Source organism: Scomber japonicus, chromosome 18 (genome assembly GCF_027409825.1).
Source record: "Scomber japonicus isolate fScoJap1 chromosome 18, fScoJap1.pri, whole genome shotgun sequence".
In the NCBI taxonomy this organism is placed as follows: Eukaryota; Metazoa; Chordata; class Actinopteri; order Scombriformes; family Scombridae; genus Scomber; species Scomber japonicus.
In genome coordinates this window covers 28,806,607-28,822,537 of record NC_070595.1, presented here as the reverse complement: position 1 = coordinate 28,822,537, position 15,931 = coordinate 28,806,607, and the positions used below count along the sequence as shown (strand labels likewise).

At 41.0% G+C, this 15,931-nt stretch overlaps 1 protein-coding gene across 1 annotated transcript; it reads left to right on the top strand.

Annotated features, from left to right (window-relative positions):
• The first annotated feature begins 2,065 nt into the window (after positions 1-2,065).
• On the top strand, positions 2,066-4,327 carry LOC128379362 (natterin-3-like). The gene is made up of 2 exons (XM_053338978.1): positions 2,066-2,120; positions 3,234-4,327. The coding sequence occupies exons 1-2, from the start codon at positions 2,066-2,068 to the stop codon at positions 4,325-4,327; spliced, it is 1,149 nt and encodes a 382-aa protein (XP_053194953.1).
• The last annotated feature ends 11,604 nt before the right edge of the window (positions 4,328-15,931 follow it).

Here is a 15,931-nt window from a genome sequence, read left to right as displayed (position 1 = left end):
ACAAGTCAAGTCCAACATATCATTGTATTCTAATGTCTGATCATGTCTCTCTCTCAATGAAAATTAATTTAATCTTCATTCACATCAATATATTTGACCCCTCTCGAAAGATAAATCTTTTTGTGATACGTTTCATCCAGGATCTCAGATTTTTTGCTGTTCAATGATAATGGTTTCACACTCAACCCTTTGGGAGTCTTTCAAAGCGGTAATGAGAGGTCACATCATCTCCTACCAGTCATCTAGTAAGAGAGCCAGGATGAGGCGTCTCATCACAGCAGAGGAGAGGAGACAAAGTAGTGGAGCCATAAATGAACAGAACACACTCGAGGCTCTGAAATGAATGTTATGTTAAAGGACCCGGACGTGCCATCCGGTATCTCATCAAATAAAACACAGATTATTTTATATTAAGGCGTGTACTGTTTACTTAACTTGAACTTCACTTACTTAAACCATTATTTTATATCATTATATACACAAAGGTATGTATTTAATGTGTGTATAAGGCGGCTCCTCTAACTGGATGCTTGATAACAGATCACATACTAATGATCAGTGGTGGAAAGTAACTAAGTACAAGTACTCAGGTACTCAAGTACTGTACTAAAGTACACTTTCCCCAGCCACTTCGTCCAGCTCTTCCCGGGGTGTTCCCAGGCCAGTCGAGAGACGTAGTCTTCCTCGGGGTCTCCTACCGTTGGGATGTGCCCTGAACACCTCACCAGGGAGGCGTCCGGGAGGCATCCTGATTAGATGCCCGAGCCTCCTCATCTGGCTCCTCTCGATGCGGAGGAGCAGCGGGTCTACTCCGAGCTCCCTCCGGATGACTGAGCTTCTCACCCTATCTCTAAGGGAGAGCCCAGCCACCCTACGGAGGAAGCTCATTTCGGCCGCTTGTACCCGCGATCTTGTTCTTTCGGTCACTACCCAAAGCTCATGACCATAGGTGAGGGTAGGAACGAAGATCGACTGGTAAATCCAGAGCTTTGCCTTTCGGCTCAGCTCTCTCTTCACCACGACGGATCTGTGCAGAGTCCTCATTACTGCAGACGCCACACCGATCCACCTGTCGATCTCACGCTCCATCCTTCCCTCACTCGTGAACAAGACCCCGAGGTACTTGAATTCCTCCACTTGGGGCAGGATCTCAACCCCTCTCGAGGAGAGGAGCCCTTGCTGTGTGTTGAGGTGAGGCCGACAATATCTAGCCGGAACTTCTCAACCTCGCGCACCAGCTCAGGCTCCTTCCCCACCAGACAGGTGACGTTCCACGTCCCTAGAGCTAGCTTCTGCAGCCGAGGGTCGAACCGCCAAGGTCCCCGCCTTCAGCTGCCACCCAGCTCACATTACACTCAACCCCTTTGGCCCCTCCCAATGGTGGTGGGTCTGTGGGAGCGGTGTCCTATGTCCCTTCTTCAGGCTGTGCCCGGCCGGGCCCCATGGGCGAAGGCCCGGCCAAAAAAAGTCATTTTTCTTTTGACTTTTCACGCTGGCTGTACTGTCTTACTTGTACTTGAGTAAAGGAGTTGAATTAGTACTTCCATTTTTACCAGACTGTTATCTATCTGTAGTACTTTTGCCACCTCTGCATACCACGTAGACAAGAAGAAGAACATGCTTGCGCTTTTTAATCAGTGCGTTGTGTTAATTGATACTGTGTTGTGTTTTACAGCACACTAACACACGTGTGCATGTTTTATGAGAGCAAACTGTCTGCCTACATTTTAATGAATATATTTCAATGTGTTTTTATTTTTAAATAATATTTTAAATGATAATATTATGGTTTTGATTGGATTTCTTGGGAATCCTGTTTCCCGGGATTAAACACTACCTCACAGTTGTACTGGAATAAATGTGACAATTGTATTTTTTTGTTCTTGTGCAGGGTTAAGATGACGCTTCTTGACATGTTAACTAGGTAGAGCAGATGATTTGCCGGAAGCTGTTGGGCGTGTTGTTGAGCAGGTAGAGGGAGGTGTGTTTGTGTGTGAGGGAGGACCGGCAGAGGAAGGGTATTTATGCCGGAGCAGATCTGATGATATTAACTTGCTGCACAGTGATGGCTCTCTACAAAGTGATCTGCGTGGCAGCTCTGCTGGCTCTACTGAGCGCAGGTAAGGGTACTATAATACTGCAAAAGCAAGGGCTTTCATCAGTGGGCCTTAGGGTCCATCACCAGTGTGCTGCCTCCTTTGGTAACAGATGGTGATTTATTAGATATTTATTTAAATGAAAAGATCTTTGAGATTGACACATTGAATTAGTTTGATATTGTGATCACTACAAACAACCTCCCTTGGACAGATCAGGTATCAATAAATCATATAATGTACCAGTGAATATAAATGCTGATTTTTTGTTTCAAGAGCTGTTTGTTTTCTGCTTTTCAGAGTCTCATTCACAACCAGATGGTAAGTCTACTTCTATGTCTATGTCTACTTCTATGTCCTCTGTCAGCTGTGACATTTTAAACATGTTGATGCATAGACAGGTTATAACATTGTTGTTGGTATTTGCTGTCAGAGCCAGGCTTACCTGTTCTCTTTCCTGAACGTCAGACTTATCGTTGCCACAGTTGATCAGCTCTGCTAAAGCTGCACTCTACGACTAGCTGCAGCCATACTATGGCCATGGTTCACTATGTGTTCTACAATAATGACCCACATCTCAATTGAAATATTCAGTTCTTCCCCTCCATTTCCCCCTTCCCTCCTACCTCTTCATCCTCCTCTACCTCCTCATCCTCTGTTTGCCCTTCTCCACCCTGCCACACCACCACACACACGGACACCTTTTGCAGTACCCACTTCTCCCTCCATTCACGGCATCTGGAACCCTTATCACTATGAGAAATGATATAGTGCCATAGTCTTTCTGTCAATGGTTTGGGGTTTTGAGGCAATGATTAGAGAATGAGGGAATGCATCTGCTGACTGAGTCAAAACAATTGAGATCAACTGTTAACCAGTAGGAACTCCCCCTAAAAATATCAACATCTTAATAGTAAATGTGTTGCCTATCTATTTTGTTTATAATGTTCACAATAAGCAAACATGAGTACACACAACAACATGAGAGCATCTAATACACATTCCAAACAATAACCAAAGAAAATGAGCTCTCCCAAACACTAAATGATTGTAATCCACATTTAACATTTGACAAAATCCAGCAGACCCATGACACTAACATATCATGACTGTGTCTTTTCCCTTTCTTCTCTACAGACTCCATACTGGACCCAGCGCCAGAGGACAGGACCGGTGACATCACCTCGGACAGAACAACAGATGAATTTCCTCTGTCTTCTCCTACCTTGAGACAGAAGAGAGGGGCCAGTTATTACTATAACCCGATTCCAAACTCCAACTTGAGATGGGTGTACAGGCGTTCTGGTAGTCGTCTCCCTGCCGGAACTGTGTATTACGGCAACTGGTACACAAATCGTCGTGACTATATTTGCCATTGTCGTTGTGCAGCAGGTTTCCACGCTGCAGGAAGTAATACGTGCAAATATGCGTATGGTTTCAAAGAACATACATGCACTAACTTTTATCTCCTGGTGAACAAAGACAATTTTGAGCTTTTTGAGTTTAAGTCCGGTTCCTATGGTTCAGTGCCTAAGGATGCAATCAGGACCTGCCGTAATGTTAACATATTTGTTGGGAAGAACAAGTATGGTCTTGGGAAGGTGGATGTCAGAAATAAGTCCTTCTATCTTCCCTGGAGAGGTTGGGAGTACAAGTACAGGTATTACCAAGTCCTAGTCATGAACAGGAAGGTTAAGTCAGACCGCATCTCTGATGTCAAGTACAACTTTAAAGCAGCTAAAAAAATTAGTCATCCTCCAGAGGTCATGACCAAGGCTTCCACTAGCAATTACCAGTGTAGAACAGTTTCCAAAACAGTTCATCTCTCAAAGGAGTATTCAGAAGAGAAAAGGTGGGACAGTACCACTTCCATCTCAGTTGGTGTTACAACCAGCTTCACTGGCAAAATCCCATTTGTTGGCGAGACAGGTATTGAGGTCAGTGCTTCAGTAACAAAGGATATCTCCAAAGGGAGCAGCATAAGCGTGTCGAAAAACCTTGCTGTCGATGTGTCGGTAACTGTCCCACCAAACCACTCCTGTGGTGTCAAAATTATGGGACATAGGTACACAACAAAAGTCCCATACACAGCACGCCTCACCCGCACATTCAAAAACGGGCAAGTCAAATCAACAACCACCACTGGGACATTCAATGGTGTCAATGTTGTAGATTTCAGGTCTGTTGTAGAACGCTGTGTCCCTCTTCGCCATGCTCAGCCTTGCAAGTAAAAGAAAAATGGAAGAGTTCTTTAAGGGGACCCATTATACTTATTTCCAGCACTACTTTATTTGTTTCCATTTTCGAGAGTAGCTTTGCATGTTTCACAGTGCTTATACTGGCGCTTTATGCAACCTCAGAGTTCAGCCTGTTTCTGACACATGCTATTTTGGATTTCCCTCATTTCTGCCCCGCCCACTAAAAGGACACTCTGTTCTGATTGCAATGTTTTCTATTGTACTTCTTGTACTGTAACTATCTGTTCTCATTAAGCTTCAATAAATGTTCCTGCATAACACATCCTGGTCTCTTGACAAGTTTTTTACTTTGGGTTAACCAGGTCTCCATCAATTTTTTCACAGGCTTAATAACCAGTGTTGGTTATTAAGTTGCTTTGATTATTTTAATAATCCAATCTGCCAGATTGGGAGGCATTTGAATAGTAACAGTGTTTAAATAGTACAAATGCAGTCTCTGCAGTCATCCAGATTCATTTGTGCTCTGCAGTCTTCCAGATTCATTTGTGGTGTTAGTGTGCCACCCAGTGGAGAAAACTGTAATGATTCATGATGATACCTGACAAGGAAAATGTGTCTCAGTTTTCTGTTTCTAGTTCTAGTTTATTGACTGTATTATCATGTTTTTAGATATCTGTGCAGTCTGTCAACTATTTCACTGACATTGCTGTCAAAGTCTAGATCAAACATGAACTACAAGAGCATGACATACAAACATATCTACAGGTTTCACTGGAAATAAGTTCCCCTCCTTTTTGACTCAAAGTGTTGGCAGTTAATTGCATGAGTAATTCATTTTGATGGCAAGCTAACTGGTTAATACCTCACTGGGTACAGTGGTTCATCACAGCCTGACAAGGAGGCAGAGTGTAAAACTATTTTTTTTGCTGCTAGTGATGGTACTTACCGATTTTCTGGAAGTTTGGTGGCGGACCTGCAGAGGCCAAGGGTGGGAAAAACTTCTCCCGCGAAATAATAAAAGCTGTCCAGGAGCAAGCAGGGAGCAAGCCAGACACGGAGCTTTCTTGTGGAGTCAGAACTGCAAACGTGCTGTGTTGTTCGCGGTTTGTCCGGATTTGCAATGATGTGACTGGCCCATTTGAAGCACGACCGTTGAACTCTCTTAATCCTCACTGGATAAATTGAAAGTGAAGCACGAAGCCCCGCCCCCTTAGTTACTGTTGTTATGTCTGTCAAGCTTTCGCTCCTACCATAAGAAATATGGAGTTTTCAGTGACATTAATGAGAGATATTCCAAAGGAAATTAAAACAAATTTCTGGAAAAACTGTTCGGAGATATGATGAGATGAGATAATAAGACAAAAATAAGATATAAAGGGTCAAACTTATGATAAAAAAAAAACTGCCGTTTGTCTACTGTGATTTTCTACAGTAATACTTAAACTACTGTGATTTTGTCACGTGGACAAGGTTTTATTGTAAAATTTAAAGCATTCTACTGTAAAAATCATACACAGTAATGAGTTATTTCAATTTAGTTGATATTCCAACTTGTGTTTACTTTCATTGTAAAGTTGTTGTGCCTGCTAAATCTCTTGATGTACTGAATGAGTTTGATGAAGAGTTAGTCATTCTTTTTGTATTCAAGATAATGTGACTGAATTTCTTTTGTAAATGTACTTTCTTTCAATTGTAGAAATTGAAACCATTAAACACTTTGCTCTCACTGAAGTAAAGGATAATAAATACCTTGAAATGTAACTTCTTGACTGCTTCTCCTGTGTGCATATGTATTAAATCAAGTCCAGTGCATTCTTACAAAAGAAATTGTGGTAGGACATTTTTGCTTCTATTCTGTTTAGTGTTATGTCTGGTATCAATCTCCATCTGTTAAGATCCTGTCTTATTTTACTTTATGTTACGGGTACCGGGTTGCAGCATCAATGGACAGCTGTGAGTATAGCTGAAATCAGTGCTTAATTTGTAAATCATAAGGTGCCGGAACGCAAAGTACATATGACAGCTCAGGGATGACGAGACGGGCACAGGTCCCGGAACATATAGAGAAAACGTGCTGAAAACAACATGAAGATGCCCACTCACCACGCTGTGGGACTTACAAGCCTCAATTTCAAATAATATCCATGGTACAAATGTTATGACGATAATTTACAATTATTTTAGAGTAGACTATACTCCGCACAGCACAGGCCAATGCCCACATCACCACAGGTGGGACTTACAGTATACAGTCAACAGGTCTAATGTGTATAACAAAGCTTTTACTAAATCACACATATCTTCCATTATTATTATTCAAAGATTGGCACGGCGGCCTATTAATAGACAGTAGACTCACCATATTTAGTTGTCCAAAACACCCCACATCACGAGCATGTCGCTGGACGTCCCACACTCCTCTCCTGCTGAATCTTCCTGCTGTAAACCAGCTGATGTCGCGGTTCCCGCCTCTTGCTCCGGCTTTTGTCCCGGGCTAACTGATGCCAGGGTACCCGCCTGTTGCTCCGGCTGTTGTACCGGGCTAGCTGATGCCACGGTACCCGCCTGTTGCTCCGGCTGTTGGTGGTTCACCTGGCTGACTGCTAGCACTGTACTGGCTCCTGCTCCGGCTGGCGGTGAACCTGACCAGCTGTTGCCACGGTGCCAGCCTCCTGCCCCGGCTTGGCTAGCTGTCGGTGAACCCGGCTAGCTGTTGCCATGGTGCCAGCCTCCTGCCCCAGCTTGGCTAGCCGTTGGTGAACCCGGCTAGATGTTGGTGAACCCGGCTAGCTGTTGCCATGGTGCCAGCCTCTTGCCCCGGCTTGACTAGCCGTTGTTGAACCCGGCTAGATGTTTGTGAACCCGGCTAGCTGTTGCGGTGCTAGCCTCCTGCTGCAGCCGGTTTTGACCATCAACATGACCGCTGCAGCTGCCCTCGTCGCCGCTTGTGGAGGCTTTTCTGACTCGTTTTGAAGTGTCATGCAACTCTTCCTTCTTTTTGAAAAAAGAAAAGTAAATTTAACCTCTTAATGCACGCTGTTCCGCCTACGGGACGGGAGGAGGTAGCGACACGTTCTTCTGAATGTTTTAACTGTCTTTTTGACATGTTTGCGTTGAAATCGTGACTGTTTTTCCTCTCTGCTCCTCAGATGTGTGTCAGGGTTGTGATTTGTTGGCCCAGCTTTTCAGTGCGTCAACCGATCTCCAACTCTTTCAAATTACGTTAAATCTTAATAAACAACATGAAATTCTTGGGTTTTGTTCTGTAAATTAATATATGCATTATTATTTTATTTTAAACATTTTGTTTGTGTTTTTTTTTTTTTTTTTTTTTTTTAATGAGAGGTAGGTCTACCGAATCTGCCCAAATAAGTACCGGAACACAGGGAGGCCAAAATTGAGAGGTGCCGGATCTTGTTCCGGCAAGATCCGGCTCAAATTAACCCCTGGCTGAAATAGAAGAAAACAAAGGATGACACGGGAGACGTGGCTTGTCCTCGCTGAATCCTCCTCAGTTATGAGGGAAGACATGCGGGATGAAGGCAAATCACAGTCTCACAGTGCCTCCTACTGGCAGGAACTTGGCGACTGCATGTACTAGTCTGGCTTTCTTGACATATTATCTGTGCTGAAAATAAACCTTTTTACAACAAAACAGAATGTATCTATAATGTACTATTTATAAAGCTTTTAACCAACCAACCTCAAACAATATTAGTGAAATATTCATGATTGAATACTGGTATATACAAGTTTGGCTTAAATTCTTCTGTTAGAAAAACTGCAGAAATTCAAGAGTTCAGCCAACAGACTTTAATAATGTCCCCCAGGAGTAAAGACACATTGCAGTTGATCCAATATGAATAACCAGCCAACTATGACTTCTTGAATTTGTGGTTATCTGAAGGAAATGAAACAACAACAGAATATAAATAATTTGTTCAAATGGTTTGAATAAACACAGAAATAATGACAATAACAGCACTGCTGTCAGCTCCACAGTAGTATAAGCAATGCTCCAAATATCCACAAGAGGTTATCTACAAGCACAACTTAGAAAGTTGTCTAAGACCCGTTTAGCATTCACTCACTCCGCCACTATATGAACACTGGCCAAGTTTGCGCTGTGTCAAGCAGTCTTTGGGCCTGTTTGATTAGCACACCTAGACTGCCGATGATGAGACAGAGCATGGGAAATTCGCACAACATTCATGAAGCATGTTGTGTGCATAATTGTTGTGGTATAATTTACAGGAGACTATTGATGTGTAAAATGATTTTGGTGACGCTACAATATGTAATAGTTCAATTCTTCAATATATTTTGTAGTATCTCTCTTTGGTGTTGCACTTTTAGACAGTCCCTTTTATTGTCTACATTTTTTAAACACACACAGGGTTCAGGACATGAACGCTGGTCTCCAATGTAGGGCATGCCTTGTTTCTTCTTACCTTGTGAGGCAACTGGATTTTCAAGATCACGGGACAATCCATCTTGTCAGCCTTCAAGTTGTGCACGAGTCAGGAGTGCTGGTGAATCGGACCGGCCATCAGCTGGACCAACAATCAGCCTCATAAATCAAGCTGCCTTGTAAGGTGCGACGGTGACAGCAAGTCATAGATGGTTCATCCAGTCACCTGCCAAGTATGTTTTGAGAGTTCCTGCACTTTATCAAACAATGGAGTGTACTGCAGTAGAAAGGACAATATTTCCCACTGATATGTAGTGGAGGGAAAGTATAAGGTAGTATCACATGAAAATGCTCAAGTAAAGTACAAGTACTTCAAAATTGTACTTTAGTACAGTACTTGAGTACCTGAGTACTTGTACTTAGTTACTTTCCACCACTGATCATTAGTATGTGATCTGTTATCAAACATCCAGTTAGAGGAGCCGCCTTATACACATATTAAATACATACCTTTGTGTATATAATGATATAAAATAATGGTTTAAGTAAGTGAAGTTCAAGTTAAGTAAACAGTACACGCCTTAATATAAAATAATCTGTGTTTTATTTGATGAGATACCGGATGGCACGTCCGGGTCCTTTAACATAACATTCATTTCAGAGCCTCGAGCGTGTTCTGTTCATTTATTGCTCCACTACTTTGTCTCCTCTCCTCTGCTGTGATGAGACGCCTCATCCTGGCTCTCTTACTAGATGACTGGTACGAGATGATGTGACCTCTCATTACCGCTTTGAAAGACTCCCAAAGGGTTGAGTCTGAAACCATTATCACTGAACAGCAAAAAATCTGAGATCCTGGATGAAACGTATTCACAAAAAGATTTATCTTTCGAGAGGGGTCAAATATATTGACGTGAATGAAGATTAGATTAATTTTCATTGAGAGAGAGGCATGATCATTAGAATACAATGATATGTTGGACTTGACTTGTTTGATATTAGTTTAGAATCAACTAAAAAGTAATCAATTCAGGAAAAGCTACCATGTACAGGAGAAAAAAAGGAATATTGCTTCTCCAAGGTGTGCTGTAGTCTCCAGATGTGAACTAAACCCAGTGATTTCACAAGGTTATTAAGGACTGGGACAGTTTTTAATGGTTGGGCTGCTCTAGAAGAAGATCTGTCCAGTTGGTGGTCGAAATAGCAGTTAGTCCCCACCAATAATTATATTACAGTTGTTATGCTCGGCAACAAGGTTGAAAACTTTTCACTCTTGTACTTAAGTACATTTCAGAGGCTGTACTGTCTTACTTTTACTTGAGTAAAGGAGTTGAATTAGTACTTCTACTTTTACCAAACTTTTATCTATCTGTAGTACTTTTGCCACCTCTGCATACCACGTAGGCAAGAAGAAGAACATGCTTGTGCTTTTTAATCAGTGCGTTGTGTTAATTGATACAGACATGTTAACTAGGTAGAGCAGATGATTTGCCGGAAGGTGTTGGGCGTGTTGTTGAGCAGGTAGAGGGAGGTGTGTTTGTGCCCCCTCAGTTCAGCCTGTTTCTGACACATGCTATTTTGGATTTCCCTCATTTCTGCCCCGCTCACTAAAAGGACACTCTGTTCTGATTGCAATGTTTTCTATTCTACTTCTTGTACTGTAACTCTCTGTTCTCATTAAGCTTCAATAAATGTTCCTGTATAAGACATCCTGGTCTCTTGACAAGTTTTTTACTTTGAGTTAACCAGCTCTCCATCAATTTTTTCACAGGCTTAATAATCAGTGTTGGGGTTGTTATTCATAAAATGTAATGTATTACACATTACTCCACTACATTTATTTGACAGCTTAAGTTGCTTTTCAGATGAAGATTTGACACAATGGATAATATAACAAATGAGTTGTTGACTCACAACTCCACCAAATAGTGATTTTTCCCTCTAAACTTCTCACATGGTTTCATTTGATCTGACGCATCAGATGGTTTGTTACAGAAAAAAATCAGAGAATTCGTCCATAAAAACGTTTTATACATTTTTACAACTGATACATTATATATTTCCCCACATTCACCTCACTGTCCATCCTCACATCTTCATCATCACAGCAGAGAGAGGAGGAGTAGTGTGGTGCAGTTACTTCCTGTCAGTAAGCGCACTGTATAGTTGTATAATAACTGCAATGTGTTAGTAAAGCCTGAGCGTGTGGCAGTCCGTCTCCCTGCGCCTTGTTGACCACAGCAGCTTGTCTCTGGAGCGTCTCATCGGCTTCCCTGGACCAGTTTGCTGCCTCTGGTCACCTGCCCACAAAATACAACTTTACAGGATCAAACAGCAGCAGCTACAGTGCTCTTTAAATGGTAAATGATTCTCTGTGGAATTCACAGTATAATAATATTTCAACAGCTCAGATTTTGTTTTCAGATCCATCTGCTGAAGTTGGAAAGCTTCTCTCAGCTCACTGAATATGCAATTTTAAGGGGTACGAGCACGATTCATGACCTCACGCCTACCTCGCAGTCCAGTATTCAGCTTACACAAAAACCATATCAGATGCATAACATTGCTCCAAGAAGAGTATGTTATGTCTTATTGCATGTTGGGAGGGGGGGGGGGGCTTAAATAACACTATAATAGTGGAATATGGTATATATAATAATATGAATAAAGAAAGGAGCAGTATTGTATTTCATTTATTTATAACAACCTGCCTCATTCCCTCTGCTCTCTCTGTACATCAAATACAAAGACTTACAGGGCATTTTAACATCAGCTGTATCTCGTTCTCATTGAAAAAGTTGGCTCAAATGAAATGAGCTGCAAATAAAGCTAGAAGTTACACTCTCCTATTTTACTTTAATTTTTTGTGTGTAAGTGTAAAATAATGTGTCAAACGTGTGACGGTGAATGATCTGTATTAATAAAGGATAAAATAAATATGATCTGCCTTGATCCTGCAGTTCTAAACATTTATAACTATATTTAATGCTCTTATTTAAACAACTGTTAATGCACATTTCATCAATTCAGATGTTTGTTAGTTATAATAATCATACTAACAATGAGTTCTCAATATATTTACATTGTAATTATACTGACTGTGCTTACTACAAATGTAACTTAATGTTGCAGTTCTTTGCTGTGACCACTGGAGGGCGATGAACACTAAGGTGGCAGATTTAAAGCTGGCCTTTCATAGTTCTGTCTTTGTCTTGTGCATCTTATTATTACTGTTTTACTGATGTATATATTGTACAAACTGTATTTATTCAATGCTGTGTGTTGCCTATCTATCTATCTATCTATCTATCTATCTATCTATCTATCTATCTGTCAGATTGTTTTCAGTATTGAATCATCATCATTGGATTATTTCCTTAGTTTATGCATTAATCATTAATCATGTGATGTTGAAAAACCTGAAACACCCGATGGTTCCACTGAAGAAGCATCATCAGATGTACTTGCACAGTCTTGCAGTTCATGCATTAATCATTTTGTCTGTGAAAGTGTCAGAAAATAGTGAAAAATCTGTTGAAAGTGAGTGTCTTGAAATGTCTTGTTTTGTCTTAACATTCCATAAGCCCAAGATAAAAATCAAATCATTTGAGTGGATTTTTTTGCATAGAAAAAAAAATGTAATTATCAAAAAAAATTGCAGATTAATTTTATGTTGAACTAATTGATTGGGCTAATTAACAGTAATTGAACCGAACTATCCCCATTAAACTGACAAGGATTTGTGATATACCAAAAAAAAAAAAAAAACACTTTCAAAGTATGATGAATAAAAATTGAATTCAAGCTTTCAGTTGACTTCTGAGTCTTTTAAACGGCAGCTGTGGCTCAAGAGGAGTCATTCAGCAGATCAGCGGCTCCTACAGTCCACATGAGGAAGTGTCTTTGGACAAAATACAGAACCCTTAATTTCTCCTGAAGGCTGTGCAGTGTAAAAGTACTTTGAGTGAGTCGGGGTTGATTGGGTTGAGCATCGATGTGTACGGCTTAAAGACCGGTGCCTTCCAGCTCCTCTCAGCTCCTCCTCTCCCCGCTACCGACTGACCGACCAGCCAACATGTGAAATCGTGAAATCTGCCATGCATTGTCGCTTGTGTAATGAAAATCAGCCCAAGTTCTGTAACGGTTCGTGGCATTTTTGTTTGTGCTTATTTTATACTGTTTTTCGCACCTGAATCGAGAATCATATCCCACAGGGCATAACAAACTAATAACAAAGGAGGTAGGTGTGTGTGTGTGTGTGTGTGTAGCTCCGCAGAGTTTGCACCACCTGTCAGGATGTCGTGCTGGTGCCACTGTGTAGGTGTGCCACTGGGCTGTTGTGCTGATCCGTCTGCTACTGGGAACCTGTGCTCTGTCATGTAGGTGGTCCCGTACTCAGATGGATCCTCTGGGTTGGTGATCTCTCTCACAGCCTGGCCGCTGCAATATCGAGCCCAATTTTCTACCTTCATGTCGGCTCTCTGGACAAAGACAGAGGTCAAGGAGGGTGTGAGGGAGCGAGTGTTAAAAATAAAAAATAAACTACAACTTTTATTCAGTGAAAAACTCCAAAGTACACACAACAACAAAGGCCCTAGGCACATAAACAGCATTCAGCTCAAACAGCAATGGGTCAAATGGAATAAACCAGGTTTTAAGATCCTTAGAAACACCAGAACACTGTGGTACCCATACTTTAACATTAATTCTACCAACTGTCATTCCAATTTTTCAGGAGTTTGTTTATGAATTTCTTCCTAATGACTTCATATCATTGCTTTGTTTTAATTAGTGCTTTTTTTTTAAAAATATTGGTGTATGTCTAAATTGTCCTGCAGATCCACAGAGTTTAGTTGCTCGTTTGTGTTTGAATGAGAAAAGTATCCAGGACGTTTGAAGGTGCTTTCTGTGTGAAAAAACAAAAGTTTGATCCGTAATTATTGCTGCTGTGTTGATCGTGTGAAGCATCTCGATGACTCAGTGTTGAACCATGAAGGTAACCAATCATAAAAAAACCTGTAATATATAAAAATGTCAGAAAACCAGAAAACTGAAACTATAACAATTGATTTCAGAGATGCACAAATTGATTTTGGAGTTTTGGGGCCTGCTGCCACTTTACTTTTACTTACTGGATTTGGATTTAGTTTTGCACCTTACAACATTGTTTGACAGGCTTATACATGAAATGAATGATTAATGTTACTTCACCGGCATGACGTGTTGGGGCCTGTGCACATCTGCGGTGTGTGACTGCAGCGGCACCTGCAGCGCTGTGATGCTGTCAGTGAGATCCAGCTGTGTCTGATGCTGCGAGGGGAAGCTGGGATCTCTCAGATGGAAGACGAGAGGACGGCCGTCAGCCGAGCGGCCACAATAACTCTGTCCAAAAGAGACAAAGGGAGGATCTTCTTTATATTAATGTGTATAAACACATACACACCAGGTGCACAATCCGTAAACAAAAAACAAAATAAAACAAAACAGCAACAACACAACATCTACAGTTCATTCACAATTAACATTTAGAATACCAGAGGCCAAAACCAGATCATAAGCATACCTCCTTAAGACGAGAAAGTAAAGGCCTCCACAAAATCTCTTTCACTTCCTGTTTTTTAGGCTTCATTTGTGAGCTCTGAGTTTTATAAATATCAACCTCACATTAAATACAGCGTACAGCTTTGCATAATTTAGAAGAATTTCTTAAGAGTTGATGTTTTCTCTGAAGAATTAAACACACAGAGTGATGAATCTTTCTCTTTACATGCCACAATGGAGAAGGGCACACAGTTGTTCTCCTGAAAAATAAACTATTTCAGCTTTTATACTATAACTCCCAGTGGAAATGTGAAGAAGAGGGTAATAAAGCAATAAAGTACATAAACCAACCAATGAACACTGAGTAACCCTTGCTGACCATCTCACAAATTAGACACAGCCAGGTCTACTACCAGGTGTCTTTTCTGAGTTAACACAGAAATGAATGCATCAGATCAGGTGTGAGAAGTTGCAGAAGATGTCCTGTGATCGCTCACCTGGGTGTGAGTGGTAGTGTAGCAGGGTGCTGCGTCTCCCAGGCTCAGGGTGCTCTGATGCAGGTGCCTCAGTCTGCTGTTCTCTGCTTTATGGTGACAGTGTTGCCCGTGGCGACTCAACCTCTGGTCGCTGTCCATGTCGAGCTTCTCTGGGCTTCTTTTCTTGTCCTGGCTGCAGGAGATAAACCAGAAAGACAAAGAAGATGATGCACAGAGAGGAGTACGGCGCACAACTTTTGAATCATAAAGACTGAGATCATTGTCTTTAAACTCAACATAAAGTATTCACCACATGTTGCACTCACTGAGGAATACATTTAATCAAAGCAGGTTAAAGAACCAAGACAAAAATTGAATCTATATGAAGTAAATGAATGACAACACCTTCACTCTCTGCTCTGTTGTTACTTACCTGAGCTGCTTCTGTGGAAACTTTGCTGTCACGGTGACGAGAAAACAAAAAAGCCCACAGTGTGAATTTCAAACATAAACACTGTCATAAACAAACTGTGCTCATTTAGTTAAAAGTGTTTTTCTGAGATCTTTGATTATATCAGTCATGTCACACTTTAATTCTGGCATTGCCCCCCCCCCCCCCCACCCCCCTTTATATAAGGGCATAGTTTTTCAATTTAAAAGCATGACTTCTTCTCATTTCACATTCAAATTTTGTAATATTTTCTTCTCACATTCACATAATCTTCAAATCAACACAATAGAGACCTACAATACAATTAGCATTTGTTGTTTATTGCCTTAGATACACATAGGTACAAGCAGGGATGGGCACAAATACATCAAAATGTATTTCCAAATAAAATACCAAATACCCACCTTAAAAATGTCTCAAAATAAGCTACAAAATACAGCTGGCAAAAAATATCAAAATAAAGTACTGTATTTTTGTTCTTTAAACAACCTTTCTCTAATAGCCTTTTTCATCTATCCCTTCACTTGTACACTACCTGGAAAAACATCTGAAAGCCAGAGACTCCTCCCATAATCAGTCAACAGATTAGATATGCTGACCTCATGTTAGAGACATCCCAATATAAATCTCTGCCCTGAGAAATGTTCAGTAACTCAAGGAACCCTTCCTTAAGTATATTTATTTACGCTTTTGGTGTAATAGATTGCCCACTATGAATCAGTGACAATAACTCAAAGACAGATAATCCAAACTGATGA

What these genes read in the sequence shown, in the direction of transcription:
- LOC128379362 (XM_053338978.1), top strand. Translation starts at nt 2,066, where the DNA reads ATGGCTCTCTACAAAGTGATCTGCGTGGCAGCTCTGCTGGCTCTACTG. An exon ending in GCTGGCTCTACTGAGCGCAG is followed by an intron (nt 2,121 to 3,233) that starts GTAAGGGTACTA and finishes TCTTCTCTACAG; the next exon opens with ACTCCATACTGGACCCAGCG.